At 39.3% G+C, this 14,789-nt stretch overlaps 2 protein-coding genes across 7 annotated transcripts; one reads left to right on the top strand and one right to left on the bottom strand.

Annotated features, from left to right (window-relative positions):
- Window positions 1–3,022: 3,022 nt before the first annotated feature.
- On the bottom strand, window positions 3,023–9,660 carry zgc:86609 (ER membrane protein complex subunit 3-like). Of its 2 annotated transcripts, none has more exons than XM_058389111.1 (9): window positions 9,083–9,562; window positions 7,824–7,881; window positions 7,628–7,721; window positions 7,422–7,526; window positions 6,802–6,883; window positions 6,014–6,093; window positions 5,558–5,640; window positions 4,606–4,760; window positions 3,023–4,498 (listed from the first exon to the last, which is right to left on the bottom strand). In XM_058389111.1, the coding sequence occupies exons 1-8, from the start codon at window positions 9,235–9,237 to the stop codon at window positions 4,632–4,634; spliced, it is 786 nt and encodes a 261-aa protein (XP_058245094.1). In that variant the 5' UTR covers window positions 9,238–9,562; the 3' UTR covers window positions 3,023–4,498; window positions 4,606–4,631. The 2 variants fall into 2 exon arrangements, with proteins under 2 accessions (XP_058245094.1, XP_058245093.1); XM_058389110.1 differs by having other exon boundaries at window positions 3,029–4,760; window positions 9,083–9,244; window positions 9,529–9,660.
- Window positions 9,661–9,745: 85 nt separating this feature from the next.
- Window positions 9,746–14,789, top strand: uxt (ubiquitously-expressed, prefoldin-like chaperone). 5 transcript variants are annotated; one of them, XM_058389115.1, is made up of 7 exons: window positions 9,746–9,781; window positions 10,655–10,768; window positions 10,860–10,941; window positions 11,039–11,106; window positions 14,210–14,317; window positions 14,406–14,469; window positions 14,555–14,789. In XM_058389115.1, the coding sequence occupies exons 2-7, from the start codon at window positions 10,686–10,688 to the stop codon at window positions 14,615–14,617; spliced, it is 468 nt and encodes a 155-aa protein (XP_058245098.1). In that variant the 5' UTR covers window positions 9,746–9,781; window positions 10,655–10,685; the 3' UTR covers window positions 14,618–14,789. The 5 variants fall into 5 exon arrangements, with proteins under 5 accessions (XP_058245098.1, XP_058245099.1, XP_058245100.1 ...); XM_058389116.1 differs by lacking the exon at window positions 9,746–9,781 and adding an exon at window positions 10,146–10,269; XM_058389117.1 differs by lacking the exon at window positions 9,746–9,781 and adding an exon at window positions 10,292–10,310.

Genomic DNA, 14,789 nt, shown 5'->3' with positions numbered 1-14,789 from the left:
CTCACATGACCAACATCTTTTGTTCGTAAATATGTAGAACTGCTTCAGTGCCCGTCACTGGTATGAGAGCGATATTTCGACCTCGTTTTAAGTGATCTTCAGTTCTACATCACGTTAAAGGAATACTCCAGACGCTAGTTTGAAAACATTTGGATTTGAGCAAATATTACCATCATGACACGCCGTACTGTACTAGCTTTAAACCTGTTCTTTTCTCTCACCCTTACTTATAATGGAAGTCTAAGGGCGGTTGTTGAATTGTAAAATATGAGACTCTAAGAATAACACAATACTGACACAAGTTTTATCGTAGCTATCTTTAAAGGTGGATAAATCGCCATAAACACTGGAGCAATATAGTAAAAAGCTGCTTGAATATTTTACAGATGTATAAAAGCTGCTCTGATGTATTACCCCGTTCACCGTTACAGGGATACCGAGGCACTGCAATCTTTTCACTTAAATAAAAGGCCGATGTTCCTCGTTAATAGTTATTTGATGCCACAACAGATGCCCTTAGACTTTTAGGATAAGTGAGTTCAAGGATTTTATTTTGAAATTGTTTCTAGTAATCACACATGCTGTGTGTTATAGATGCAATGAGTAGAAATTGAGCTTTTTAGACAAAATCCTCTGGAGTATCTCTTTAATCCGTGCCTGGAAAATTAGGATCCAGGATTTATGACGTAATGGAGCTTTGATGTTTTTAAAGATCACCTTGGATTCTTTTCCTAAGCTTTGCTTCACACTCGGATAAAAATAGTTCTCTAGTTACACGCACTTTTTACGAATTATTCCTATAAACCTTTCGACTTAAGTGTTTAACTAATGGCCCGGGCTCATATCAAGCATTTTCCTAAAATCTTTTAGCTTCAAATTCTTTTAGCCCCAGTGCTTTTTCTTGGCTTGGTTTTGGTTTTGCAGATGGAGATTTAGTACACCAGTCATATGAACATGCCTGATAGCAGTAAACTAAAGTTACTAGACGGCAATTAGTGATATTTTATAAGCCGTAACTAAACTTAAAACCTTTTTTTTTAGGCCTACACTGAGATTGTTTTGAAGGGGAATACTTGATTTGTGTCTGTGGAGAAAAACCAGCACTAGTTCAGTTCATACCGAATATATAAATACTCTGCCACCTAAAATGACTTTGACCTCAACTCAGAGAGGGTTTTAGCTACAGACTGCGTCCCCGTAACCCCTGTGCTTTCTCCTTCGGTTCGGTTTTCGCAGATACGGGTGAACGGAAGCGCTCGACGCGTTCACGCAAACATGGCGGTGGTGAGTTATGGTGCAAAAGTGTAGCATTGTAGCTAATGCTGGAGTTAAATCGCTGAAGTTTTCCTTTCAACCTCCACTGATTTAAGGATCCGTGTTTGTCTTTGCGTATATGTGCACTACACAGGGTATATACGACGACATAACGCAGCTTTCTGTAGTGTGTTAGATTTTAAATAGAGCGCCATTAGAGATTCAATTTCAGCTGACAAAAAGACCAGAGAGAATAACGGACAATTAGGGACTGTCGACCTTGGGTCGGTTTTGTTTTTCGGGAAACTTGTTTTAAATTGTTCGGGGTTTTTTTCCCGCCACCTAACCAAAATGCTAACTTTGCTAATAACGAATAAAGCTCGGTCAGTGTTACGCGCGTGACACCCTGATCCATATAGTATTATTAGCCATGTTAGCATTTTGACCCGAACGTTTGTTATCGCTGATATCAGGGATCAGAAACTGTTGCAATATATAATTTCTGTGAAAATTCGCAGAGTATTTTTAGGCGCCTTTTTTAGAAGAAAAACTACTTCGCAACGTCTCACTCGTCATCTATTTATTTTCCTTAACGACCGAGTGACGCCGTCGAAACTTCAAGATCTTCCATAACTCTATTTTTTTTTTTTCCCGTCCTGTTCTCGTTATCTTTCTCTTTTTTTTTTCTCATTGGAAAATTGCGCTCTGTTGACAATGACAGAAGAGAGATCTATTTTTCAGCAAGAATTTGTATTTTTAAGCACGGACAGATTTAACAACAAGAGCAGGATTATAAATATTGTTGACTTCGTCGTTTTGTGTGCAATTTCTAGTGAACCGTTTTGGAGCGATGAGAATTTTTTGGGTTTTTTTTTTTTGTAAAAGTGCTTTCTGGATAGAGCTCTTAATGATTTTTAAAAATGCATCTGTACAGTATTTTTGTATTGTAATAAAGATCTTTTGATTATAATGATTGAATGCAGGGGCAGGATGGGAAGCTTCTATTTTACTTCAGGAGTTGGAATATGTCATTGTATACTGAAATTTTGATATGAATAAATGAGATCTGTATATTAGTGAGATTTTATTATTTATCTGACACATAATAAGGGTTTGTTTAACATGTAGATGCTTATATTACAGCATGAACAGCTTCAGAATATCCCTGAACTACACATGATGTTTGGATTTCACAATGACTTGTGTTCATATCTTCTTTAATCTAACAATGAAGATATTTGTACCTTAATCGGCATCACTGTGTTTTTCACAGCACTCTGTGGTCCTGGACGTTGTACGTTTTCTCCATTTAATGTCACCCTTAACGTTACGGAGTGTCCGAGAAACTAGATTCACATTAGAACACAGACAGGATGACAGAAATAAACACAGCTCATGCAAAAATGGAGAAATTTTACATCTGAGGGTTATAAAGCACTGGCACCGGAGACTCCTTCCAAAGAAAAATTAATGAAAATGAAAAGTTTAATAAAAGCTTCCTAACAGTTATTAACTTTTTTCTTTTTGCTAAATTTTTTATTATTAAAGTCCACTGAAATGAATATGAATTAATATAAACTTTCTGATTCGCTAGCGCCATGCTATATTATGAAATAATTCAACCAATAAAATTGCTAAGCAAATTTTATTTTAAAATTATTTTTTAATTAAGCTTTAATTTCTAAAACAATATTCCTGAAGAAGCTTTACACGTTTTTATGAATCCATCTTTTCAATAAACATTTATAGAAAGCTCTTCACTTGTCTCCTAAATTTCTTAAAGTTCTTTTAAAGGGGATGGGGGGGGCATGCTTGTAATATTGTAAAGTACATTTTGAATCCAAACTAAATTTATACATGGTTGCATTTGGCTTGGAAACATTCACCGACCAGGTATAACATTATGACCAAAGCCTAATATCCCCATTTTGCTGGCAAAACACAGCAAACTGTCCTGCACTGTGTATTCTGACACCTTTCTATAAGAACCAGCATTAACCTCTTCAGCAGTTTGAGCAACAGTAGCTCGTCTGTTGGATCGGATCACACGGGCCAGCCTTCGCTCCTCATGTGCATCAATGAGCCTCGGCCGCCCATGACCCTGTCGCCGGTTCACCACTGTTCCTTCCTTGGACCACTTTTGATAGATACTGACCACTGCAGACCGGGAACACCCCACAAGAGCTGCAGTTTTGGAGATGCTCTGATCCAGTGGTCTAGCCATCACAATTTGGCCCTTCATCAAACTCGCTCAAATCCTTACGCTTGTCCATTTTTCCTGCTTCCAACACATCAACTTTGAGGACAAAATGTTGACTTGCTGCCTAATATATCCCACCCACTAACAGGTGCCATGATGAGGAGATCATCAGTGTTATTCCCTTCACCTCCCACTGCTCATAATGTTACACCTGATGGGTGTATTTCATCCATTAAACTTTATTAAATATTCAAAATGTTGGTTGAATTGTGAGCCTCGTATCTCTAGTGCAAAATGTAAAGAAGCAAATTTCGGACAGCAAAAATGTCTCAGCTGATCCGAGTACGTTTTTTCTAACTGGCAAAATTGTCAAACATGCAGTCAATCGAATAAAAAAAATGCAGTATCCTAAAACCATGCTGCTGTTCTTTAAATCTCAAACCTCACCATGATGTACTGGGTTTGTAAACCCGGTCGAATATGAACTTGTTTTACTATCAGAAACTTTTCTATATGGAAACAGACTATAAATAAAGATGGTTGCTTGTAATATGATGATTCATAAACCTGCGAGACGTAAATGTTTCCCCGTGTAACAAAGCTGTGATTCATATCCATTTTAATCAGCGCAGGAACTCTGCATGCGGTGAACCAGATGCACCTGCTGTGACTTCACTTACTCGGATTCAGAAAACAAATTCATTTTCAGATCACTGAAGGGTGCTGTGCAGCGTTTATTGAGTTCATCCTACGTGACAGCCAGCCTACTTGCTACATTCAATTTCCCATTAGAGAACAAATTTCTTTAGAAACTGAAACATAATACTGTATATAATAGTGAAATGAATTAAGGCAACATGGAAGTTGAGGTATAATACACCATCAGTACACAAAAAAATACTTAAGACACACTGATATCAAAAACAACATACGCAAGACTTCACAAAAGACCCCATGATTACTTCTGTCTTACTTTTTGGCATCACTTAAAGTACGAGCCACTTCTCTTCCAGTTCTGAGCTGCTGAAACACTTAATGATTGCTCTGAAAAAGTCAAATCAGCCATTTATTATTACACAGTATAGAAAGAATAATTAGTAACATGGTACGGTTACTAGTGAGGTTTTTCTTCATGACAGTGCATTAACTACCATCAGTCAGTGTACATTTATTCCAATCAGAATATTTTTCCTTCTCGGTTCTGGCTGAAGAGGCCTCGAAAATTCAGATCTCGGGACATGAGTTCCTCTTCAACGTTCTCCAGGGCCCACTTGTGCTCGACGATTTCCAAAGCCTCCCATTCGCTCTGAAACACAACAATTAAAGCAAAGGTCTGTGTGCATAAAGGGGTGGGAAACGTGAAGCTTTAAGCAACTTCAGTGATTTAAGGGGGGGGGGGGGTATGAATTTCAGACACCGAAGGAAATGTTAAAATATCAATCGTCTCATTTGTAGGTCACAACACTCTACACATACAGAGCTTTGCTTTCCAGTTTGTTTACTTCACATCTGGATGAAACTTTACATGTTAATAAAAATCACGTGCCATTTTTAATGCATAAATAATTTAACAGAATCCTCACTCAGAACTGCTTTTGCACTTTTAACACAGATCTATATAAATGCGCAAATAGGAACATAACCAGATCCTGATTAAATCCATCACCCAATGTAATGGAACGTAAGGAATAAAACACTTGGTGGTGGTGGTGGTGTGCTGTTGTAGGAAAATAAATCAATGACTGGGTCAGGTGCTGCCTCCAGACACAAAGAGGAATTCCAGTTAACACATGTTAATTGCTTATTTCTAATAGCAGCAGATCCAGAGGTGTATTAATTCTCAGCAATTTGCCAGCAGTTATAATAATAATATTAACCGATGACACTTCCATCTTCCACCTACAGTAGACGGAAATGTCTAAAAAACAAGTTCCTGTTACCTTTAAAGAAAAAAAACTTCCCTTTTCATAAGTGTTAAGTCATAAACACTTTTCTGAACTCCTGAAGATTCTTCATCCGTCTTGGGTGCTGGTGGAAATTCGTCTGCAGTGAGATTCGACAGAGGTTTTCCCCAGACTGCTACACACATGATTCACTTCTTACCTTGAAGGCTTTGTTGGGGTCCGGTGGCATGGCCATGGCTGCACCGGTCATCTGTTCCTGCATAATTCTGGACTGATCAGCAGCTGTGAACACAAGAGCTATTTAGTTCATGGGCAGCTGTTCAGACTTAAGTAACCACCATGCATGACTAATGATGAATACTTGAATGATTGCTATTAATAATCTAGATTAACCCTTGCGTTCAGATTAGCATGTGACAAAGTGGCAGACGACGGAGTGTTCGTTCTGTACGGACCGGGTTAGATCTGACGCACGACTGTGTGCGCACATGCCAGAGCTGCGGCAATGCGAACAGCATAATTCATACACTCGCAAGCATTCTTCATGAATATCCCTTTCCTTCTGCTTTCCAATTTAAACTGTTAAAAACTGACTCTTCACCATTGTTGTTTTAGATTTGTTTTATGATGATCATTATGACTTGAACGAGCTCACCGTTGTCCTGTCCGAGTATGAGCGAGTACATGCTCCGCAGGCCAAACACATTGAGGAAGTACCACGAGGCTGAACTGACCCTGCAAGACAATCACAGACTATTCAGACTACACCGATCAGGCATAACATTATGACCACCTGCCTAATATTGTGTTGGTCGCCCTTTTGCTGCCAAAACAGCCCTGACCCCTCATGCACTGTGTATACTAACACCTTTCTATCAGAACCAGCATTAACTTCTTCAGCAATCTGAGTAACAGTAGCTCGTCTGTTGGATCGGATCACACGGGCCAGCCTTCACTCCCCAAGTGCATCAGTGAGCCTTGGCCGCCCATGACCCTGTCGCCGGTTCACCACTTTTCCTTCCCTGGACCACTTTTGATAGATACTGACCACTGCAGACCGGGAACACCCCACAAGAGCTGCAGTCTTGGAGATGCTCTGATCCAGTCGTCTAGCCATCACAATTTCATCAAACTCGCTCAAATCCTTACGCTTGTCCATTTTTCCTGCTTCTAACATCAACTATGAGGAAAAAATGTTCACTTGCTGCCTAATACATCCCACCCACTAACAGGTGCCATGATGAGGAGATCATCAGTCTTATTCACTTCACCTCTCACTGCTCATAAATGTTATGCCTGATCGGTGTATGTGTAAAGCAAATAATAATGTGCAACAATAACGTCGTTTTTTTCTACATCAGCATTAACATTTACATTACTATTCCTCTGTCAAATAAAGATGAAGAAGAAACTAAACCAAATCAAACGAGACAGATAACACACCATGATGCATCCAATGACACCAGTTCAATCCCCCTCTGCAGCATGGGCTTAAACCTCAGAGTCAGTGGAAAGGGAACCTTAGCTGTGGAGAAAAAAATACAAATGTTTGACAATTATTCTGCAGTCAAGTGAAAATCTGACTCACGGCTCACACTATGTAATGATGGTTATGTACATAATAAAACACAACGTGACATGCCGTCTAAAGAAAATATAATCAGCAACGCGTCTCCATTCTTTTTCAGGAACTGCAGGTATGAAAGTGTTCGATTCCTCAACAATTACAACACAGGACAAAAAAAAAAAGTACTATTAGTCCATTAACAGTTAATAAAACAAGTTAGTTCCTGTTAGCACTTATATTATAGCAGCTATAAACAGTCGTTCCCTCATCAATCACTGTGGTGTAATAACACTAGCAATTATTCTGCAGTTTATAATATTGACTGTAGTAGCACCAGAGCCCACCAGGGGGCGTCTGTCAGGCTGAAATGTACTGGTGGACTGCTGGGCTAAGGGTGGAATGTTGAGGAGAAAGCTGTATTGCAGAAATGTTCAACATTTTAAATAAAAATAAATCAGGCCAGTTCATGAGGTTAGTTCCGGTCTGCTGTACTCACTAGTGACAAATCCAGAGAAAGCCCAGTTGATCCATCCACCGATTAAAATCATGGGTAAGACGTTGGTGAGGTTTCCTTTCATCATGTCAGTCATCATGCTGGTATCTAAAAAAAAAAAAAATACAGGTACTATATATAAATATTGATACTTGTTTACATTATTAATAGTTTTAAGGCAGTTTTAATGCACAGATAATGTTCAGTACCAGTCATGGGATTTTTAGGAACCACTTTTCTCTTGACCTTCTTGAAGAATCCAGTTTCTGAGTTGTTGAAATAGTGCTTACGCATGGCGAAGGACTGCAAAGAGACAAAAATCAACACCAAAATTCAAACCTATCTCCTATTTCCTATAGTGGTAGGAATATATTCAGCTTTGAATGGAGGTTGGGAGACTGATACCTGTTTGGGAATGTACTTGCCGTTCTCTCTCAGGACGCGGCTGCGCATTAATACTTGGCTGCAAACAAAGAAACAAGGGATTTAACCTAAAAACTTTAACAATAATGCAGGACCGTTGCTGCAAGAATTATTACTGTCCATGATCATGGATGATCCCCAATGATCCCAATGACCAATCACTGATCCCCACTGTTTCCAATGATTAATCACTGATCCCCAATGATCCCAACATCCAATCACTGATCCCTGTTGTTCCCAACATCCAATCACTGTTCTCCATTGTTTCCAATGACCAATCACTGGTCCCTATTGTTTCAAAGAGTCAAGCACTGATCCCAATGACCAATCACTGATCCCCACTGCCAATGGCCAATCACTGATCCCCATTGTTTTCAAAGAGCCAATCACTGATCTCTATTGTTTCAAAGAGTCCAGCGCTGATCCCAATGACCAATCACTGATCCCCACTGCCAATGGCCAATCACTGATCCCCATTGTTTTCAAAGAGCCAATCACTGATCTCTATTGTTTCAAAGAGTCCAGCGCTGATCCCAATGACCAATCACTGATCCCCACTGCCAATGGCCAATCACTGATCCCCATTGTTTTCAAAGAGCCAATCACTGATCTCTATTGTTTCAAAGAGTCAAGCACTGATCCCAATGACCAATCACTGGTCCCTATTGTTTCAAAGAGTCAAGCACTGATCCCAATGACCAATCACTGATCCCCACTGCCAATGGCCAATCACTGATCCCCATTGTTTTCAAAGAGCCAATCACTGATCTCTATTGTTTCAAAGAGTCAAGCACTGATCCCAATGACCAATCACTGGTCCCTATTGTTTCAAAGAGTCAAGCACTGATCCCAATGGCCAATCACTGATCCCCATTGTTTTCAAAGAGCCAATCACTGATCCCCAACTGCTCCCAACATCCAATCCATAAACACCACTCTTCCAAACAACCAATCACGGAACCATTTCGCCCCACCAGCATAATCCCTTCTTCTTCTTCTTTTTAATCTTCATACTTGGGAAAATTTACAGTTATAAAAGTGGGTCATTTTATCCATAACACATATCTGTGTCCCAACTACACACTACCCTACTTCATTTAGTCTTCATAAATAAAATATTTGATGTTTCTGACTGTTGTTGCCGGTCTTGTGTGTCTTGTTATTTTTTTCTGATGTTTAGATTTGTTTCGAACATTTTATTGTGAAACACTTTATGCATTAGCCACTGAAACGAGTCTCACCTGTCAGACACCTGTTCCAGCTCCACTTTCTTATCACTCTGGATGAGTTTGGTGACATAATGCCGCAAAACCCCGACTAAAAATGTGATAAAGACAATCGGCAACACGACCCACACACGGATACTGGAGTCCAACAGCAGCTCGGGTCCTGCCATGTTATGTCTGAGGAAAATTTAACACTTTTTAAAATACGTGAATAACCCGGACAAGCTAATCAACTGGCACGCGCATTTGCTAGCTGCTTCGAAATTTCCTGTCGTAGTTTATAACTGGGATAAAAATAAACCCTGTGGCACTGTGGTAGCTAAGTTACATAACTACCATAAACCCGTGGCTTTTTAAAAGAACTTATATACGCCACGTTTTAACACTTCATTTGTGACATTAAAAACGCCAAACGAAACGAGTTTCAAACATAACCACTGCTAAAACTTCTGTTACTTCACCTTATAAGTTTGGATGGCTGAATCCCAAACGGATACCTTAGTAAAATCTAGCGCACTAGATAGGCAGTTAAAAACCGTTACGCTATCCCCTATATAGGGCGCCTATGTGCACAGCAGGAGACCATTTGTAATTTGGCCGTCGCGCATGCTGCGCTGCACCGTGAGTAAAATGCGCATGCGTTAAAATAGAGCGCACGTGTGTGTGCAACGCTGTTCGATTCCCAAAAAGCTTGGAATCGACTCCGAATCGAAGGTTTGAATTTTTACCAAACATGATTCCGAAAACTTAAAAAAAATACGTCGCAGAATGCTTTTGTGGTAAAACACCAGCAGTTTACAGACGATGAATAAATCGTAGTCGATTCAGTAACGTAAAAATAGTTAAAAGGAAAGGAGGTCTTGTAATAGAAATAAACTAACATTAATCAGGCGACTTCATGAAACACTGAATGAATCGTTTATAAACCTATAATGTCGTCCAAGTTAGCACTATAATTGAAAGAAATGTAGCATTTGCTAATATCCTGCGAGTTTAAAGTATTTAATATGCTTTAAAATCAGTTAGTTTATTTATTATCAACTCTAATTCGGATTTTCAAGAATCGCCTTCGTGGAGTCGACTCTTTAGGCTAAACAGAAAGCTAGCCAGCTAGCTATCGGGAAATTACGTCTAATTTTATCTACTATAACTACAGAAAATGCAGCGCACACTTGGACACCTTAATAGACGTCGTTATGAAAGTATGCTTTCAAAGAGGAAAAAAAAAGAAAGCATAAGACGTGTAAATATTGTTGTTGTTATTATTATATTTAAATCTAGTTGTAAGGGTGATATGTACTTCCGGGCGATTGGCACGGTACTTCCTGTGTCTTGTCAACAAGTCCGGATTCCTATAAGGCACGCGCGTTATCAATATTTCGTGTCGCGTTGGTTTAAAAGCTTTGAGGCAGACAAAAGTCATAATATATTAGTGCCAAATATTCCGCTGAAGTCTTTGGTCCTTTGCAAGATTGCTAATAATCATCAGTAATGACTGTCTCGCATGAGTACAGACGTCTACTGTTGTTATAACAGAGATCATCATCTTCTTCTTCTTCTTCTTCTTCTTCTTCTTCTTCTTCTCAGCTCAGTGATCTGCGGTTATTGACTTCACACGATGACTTCTGAAAAGCCTGACATTAATCAAAAAGTGCTGCAGTATGAATCTTTCATCAATGATGTTCTGAAGCGGGATTTGCAGTGAGTCTACAGTAACGTGGATGGTTTTATTTTTCAGCTTCCTGAATGCAGTCGTGTGTTAAACATTTCTTCGTGTGTTCCCTTTTAATAGAAAGGTTTTAGAGCAAAGAGATGGCGTGTATGAAAAAATAGCACAATACCTCCAGCTGAAGAATACAATTAAAAGTATACAGGTACATGATTCGGGTTTTGCTCATTTCTTTTCCTCTCCTTTACACCGTGTCTTCAGATAATCTTCAAAGTGGCAACCCATTTCTTTTCCTCTTTCAGGAAACCGGCAGCAAAGAGCTGAAGACGGATGTTGATCTCGGGTGTAATTTCTACATCCAGGCTCACGTGTAAGTGGGATTTGCTTTGTAGCGAGAGAGAGAGAGAAGAGGGTAGGTGAGATTGATTGATAGATAGAGAGAGAAGAGGATAGATGAGACAGACAGACAGACAGATATATATTTGAGTGAGAGAGAGAGAGAAGAGGATAGATGAGATGGACAGATAGATAGAGAGAGAAGAGGATAGGTTAGAGAGAGAGAGAGAAAAGGGTAGATGAGATGGACAAATAGATAGAGAGAGAAGAGGATAGGGTAGATGAGACAGATAGAGAGAGAAGAGGATAGATGAGACAGAGAGAATAGGGTAGATGAGACAGATAGAGAGAGAAGAGGATAGGTTAGAGAGAGAAGAGGATAGGTTAGAGAGAGAGAGGAAAGGGTAGATGGGATGGACAGATAGAGAGAGAAGAGGATAGGTGAGACAGAGACAGAGAGAATAGGGTAGATGAAACAGATGGAGAGAGAGAAGAGGATAGGTTAGAGAGAGAGAGAAAAGCGTAGATGAGATGGACAGGGTGAGAGAGAGAGAAGAGGGTAGATGAGATGGACGGATAGATAGAGAGAGAAGAGGATAGGTGAGACAGATAGAGAGAGAGAGAAGAGGGTAGATGAGATGGACAGATAGAGAGAGAAGAGGATAGGTGAGACAGATAGAGAGAGAGAGAGAATAGGGTAGATGAAACAGATGGAGAGAGAGAAGAGGATAGGTTAGAGAGAGAGAGAAAAGCGTAGATGAGATGGACAGGGTGAGAGAGAGAGAAGAGGGTAGATGAGATGGACGGATAGATAGAGAGAGAAGAGGATAGGTGAGACAGATAGAGAGAGAGAGAAGAGGGTAGATGAGATGGACAGATAGAGAGAGAAGAGGATAGGTGAGACAGATAGAGAGAGAGAGAGAATAGGGTAGATGAGACAGAGAGAGAGAGAAGAGGATAGGTTAGAGAGAGAGAGAGAGAGAGAGAGAGAGAGAGAATAGGGTAGATGAGATGGACAGGTGGATAGAGAGAAGAGGATAGGTGAGAGATAGATAGAGAGAGAGAGAATAGGGTAGATGAGACAGAGAGAGAAGAGGGTAGATGAGATGGACAGATAGAGAGAGAAGAGGATAGGTGAGACATAGAGAGAGAGAATAGGGTAGATGAGACATAGAGAGAGAAGAGGATAGAGGGAGAGAGAGAGAGAGAAGAGGGTAGATGAGATGGACAGATGGATAGAGAGAGAAGAGGATAGGTGAGACAGAGAGAGAAGAGGGTAGATGAGACAGAGAGAGAGAGAAGAGGATAGATAGATAGATGGATGGAGAGAGAGAGAGAGAGAGAGAGAGAGAGAGAGAGAATAGGGTAGATGAGACAGATAGATAGACAGAGAGAGAGAAGAGGATAGGATAGGTGCCCATAAGCCAAGTAAGTAAATAAATAAAAAATAAAATAGAAATATAACAAAAAATAATAGAATTTAAGGGTACAAAATCTAACAAAAATATAATAAATAAAATAAAATATAACAAAAATACTAAACACTAGAAATTTAAATGAACAAGAGATAATAAGTAATGAGTAATGTGCAAAAACTAGAATTTAAAGGTACAAGAGATAATGAGGTCGTGTGCAAAAACTGTGTTTACAACGGGTCCTGTGCAGACCGGAGTGTACGGTCCAGATCTGCAATATAGTTTGGATGGAATTGGGTTTGTGGATTGGGATCAGGTCTCTGTGTAAATTAAAACAAGAGTGAGTGTCTTCTCATAAAAAATAAAACTTAAAAAAAAAACCTCATATCTTCAGTGCAAATGAATTCCTGTGGCATTGACCGTAACCGCTTGCTGTAATGTTTCTGGTTGGGTTTGATAGTTCATATCCGTGGACACTGCTTTAAACACAAAATAAGGAATATAAAGATATTCAAATTCCTTTAAAGCCATCGTTTTAAACTCTAGAAAAATGTTCTAAAATGTTCATGTCAAATCGACTATGATTTTTAATAACACAAACACAACAATATGATGAAATAAATCACAATACCTATGATATCTCATAGCAGTACTTGATCACAACTACATTATATGGTCATGTCTAAGGATATGTCAATGTCATATATAATCATTTTTATCATTTCTATATAATTTTCCCCCCTTCCTTCTAATATAATATTTTTATTGTATTTTATCAAAAGGTTTACAGGTCATATAATCTGTGCTTTAACATACACTGATCATGCATAACATTATGACCACCCGAATAATACCGTTTTCCTGCCAAAACAGCCCTGACCCGTCGAGGCATGAACTCCACTAGATCCCTGAAGGTGTGCTGTGGTATCTGGTAGCAAGATGTTAGCAGCAGATCCTTTAAGACTTACAGGAATTAAAGGATACTTTTGATAGATACTGACCACTGCAGACCGGGAACACCCCACAAGAGCTGCAGTTTTGGAGATGCTCTGATCCAGTGGTCTAGCCATCACAATTTGCCCCTTCATCAAACTCGCTCAAATCCTTACGCTTGCCCATTTTTCCTCCTTCTAACACATCAACTTTGAGGACAAAATGTTCATTTGCTGCCTAATATATCCCACCCACTAACAGGTGCCATGATGAGGAGCTCATAGTGGTCATAATGTTATGCCTGATTGGTGTAGGTTGGTATATAATCTTCACTCAAGCACAGGGATAGTCCAGTACTAAAAAAAAAATCACATTATATTCTAGTAATAAAAAATACAAGCAGTACTTTTTTTCACACCCACATTACATGGTCATGTCTAAGAATGTTTCCCAGCAAATTTGTATTCATATATCATATATATAATTTTTTTTTTTTTAATAATTTTTAATATATTTTTCCACTTTCCTACGTACATATAGGTGAATTCTATTTTCAAAAATTCTATTTTTAATATCCTATTTTCATTGTATTTTTCTTAGAATGTTGTAGATGGGTCATATAACAGCACGTGTGTATGTGTATCTTAGTATATAAACTTTTCACTCAATCACAGGGATAATCCAGTACTAAATAAATCCCATTATATTCTAGCAATAATGTCTCACTCATTATATTCTAACAACGATGTCAAGAAAGTCTCACTCATTTTTGTTTTCCTCCCATTTCAGACCCGACACTTCCAAGATCTTTGTTGCCGTTGGCTACGGGTTTTTCCTGGAGTTGACTCTTTCGGAAGCGCTGGCTTTCATAGAGAAGAAAACCAGCCATCTTACAGAGTGAGCTCCTCTTCCGCTCTTTATCATCACTGATGTTCATTCTCATATACCCCGACTCATCCGTGCGATTTTTCTCTGTTCGCCGCAGGTACAGCGAGCTTCTTACCAAAGATGCGGCGAAGATCAAAGCACACATTCGCCTGGTTTTGGAGGTAGAGCTTTTCACTTGGGTTTGCATTAAGCTTGTTTAATTATACCTTGATGAGCACGTCATCTATTTATTTATTTTCCTCACAGGGTTTAAGGGAACTACAGGGCCTGAAAGATGTCGACGAGACGCCGAGACGGGAGGTGTTTTAAATCCCTCTCAGCGTTGACGTGAGGGTCTTTTTAAGACATGACACGTGGCGTTTTTGTACTGTAAAGCGATATGTATGTCGGCGACACCTCTTTCTTCTTAACAGGTTTTACTGTTACGTTACACAGTGGATTGAATCAAAGTGCATGAATAAAGCGTTTTGAAAAGCCGTGA

The sequence above is a fragment of the Hemibagrus wyckioides genome, linkage group LG05 (genome assembly GCF_019097595.1).
Source record: "Hemibagrus wyckioides isolate EC202008001 linkage group LG05, SWU_Hwy_1.0, whole genome shotgun sequence".
NCBI lineage: Eukaryota > Metazoa > Chordata > Actinopteri > Siluriformes > Bagridae > Hemibagrus > Hemibagrus wyckioides.
Note: the sequence above shows the minus strand (reverse complement) of the source record. Positions and strands in the feature narration are given on the sequence as shown.

What these genes read in the sequence shown, in the direction of transcription:
- uxt (XM_058389115.1), top strand. Translation starts at nt 10,686, where the DNA reads ATGACTTCTGAAAAGCCTGACATTAATCAAAAAGTGCTGCAGTATGAA. An exon ending in ATACAATTAAAAGTATACAG is followed by an intron (nt 10,942 to 11,038) that starts GTACATGATTCG and finishes TTCCTCTTTCAG; the next exon opens with GAAACCGGCAGCAAAGAGCT. An exon ending in TTCTACATCCAGGCTCACGT is followed by an intron (nt 11,107 to 14,209) that starts GTAAGTGGGATT and finishes CTCCCATTTCAG; the next exon opens with ACCCGACACTTCCAAGATCT.
- zgc:86609 (XM_058389110.1), bottom strand. Translation starts at nt 9,237, where the DNA reads ATGGCAGGACCCGAGCTGCTGTTGGACTCCAGTATCCGTGTGTGGGTC. An exon ending in GCAAGTACATTCCCAAACAG is followed by an intron (nt 7,722 to 7,823) that starts GTATCAGTCTCC and finishes GTCTCTTTGCAG; the next exon opens with TCCTTCGCCATGCGTAAGCA. An exon ending in GTGTCATTGGATGCATCATG is followed by an intron (nt 6,094 to 6,801) that starts GTGTGTTATCTG and finishes ATTGTCTTGCAG; the next exon opens with GGTCAGTTCAGCCTCGTGGT.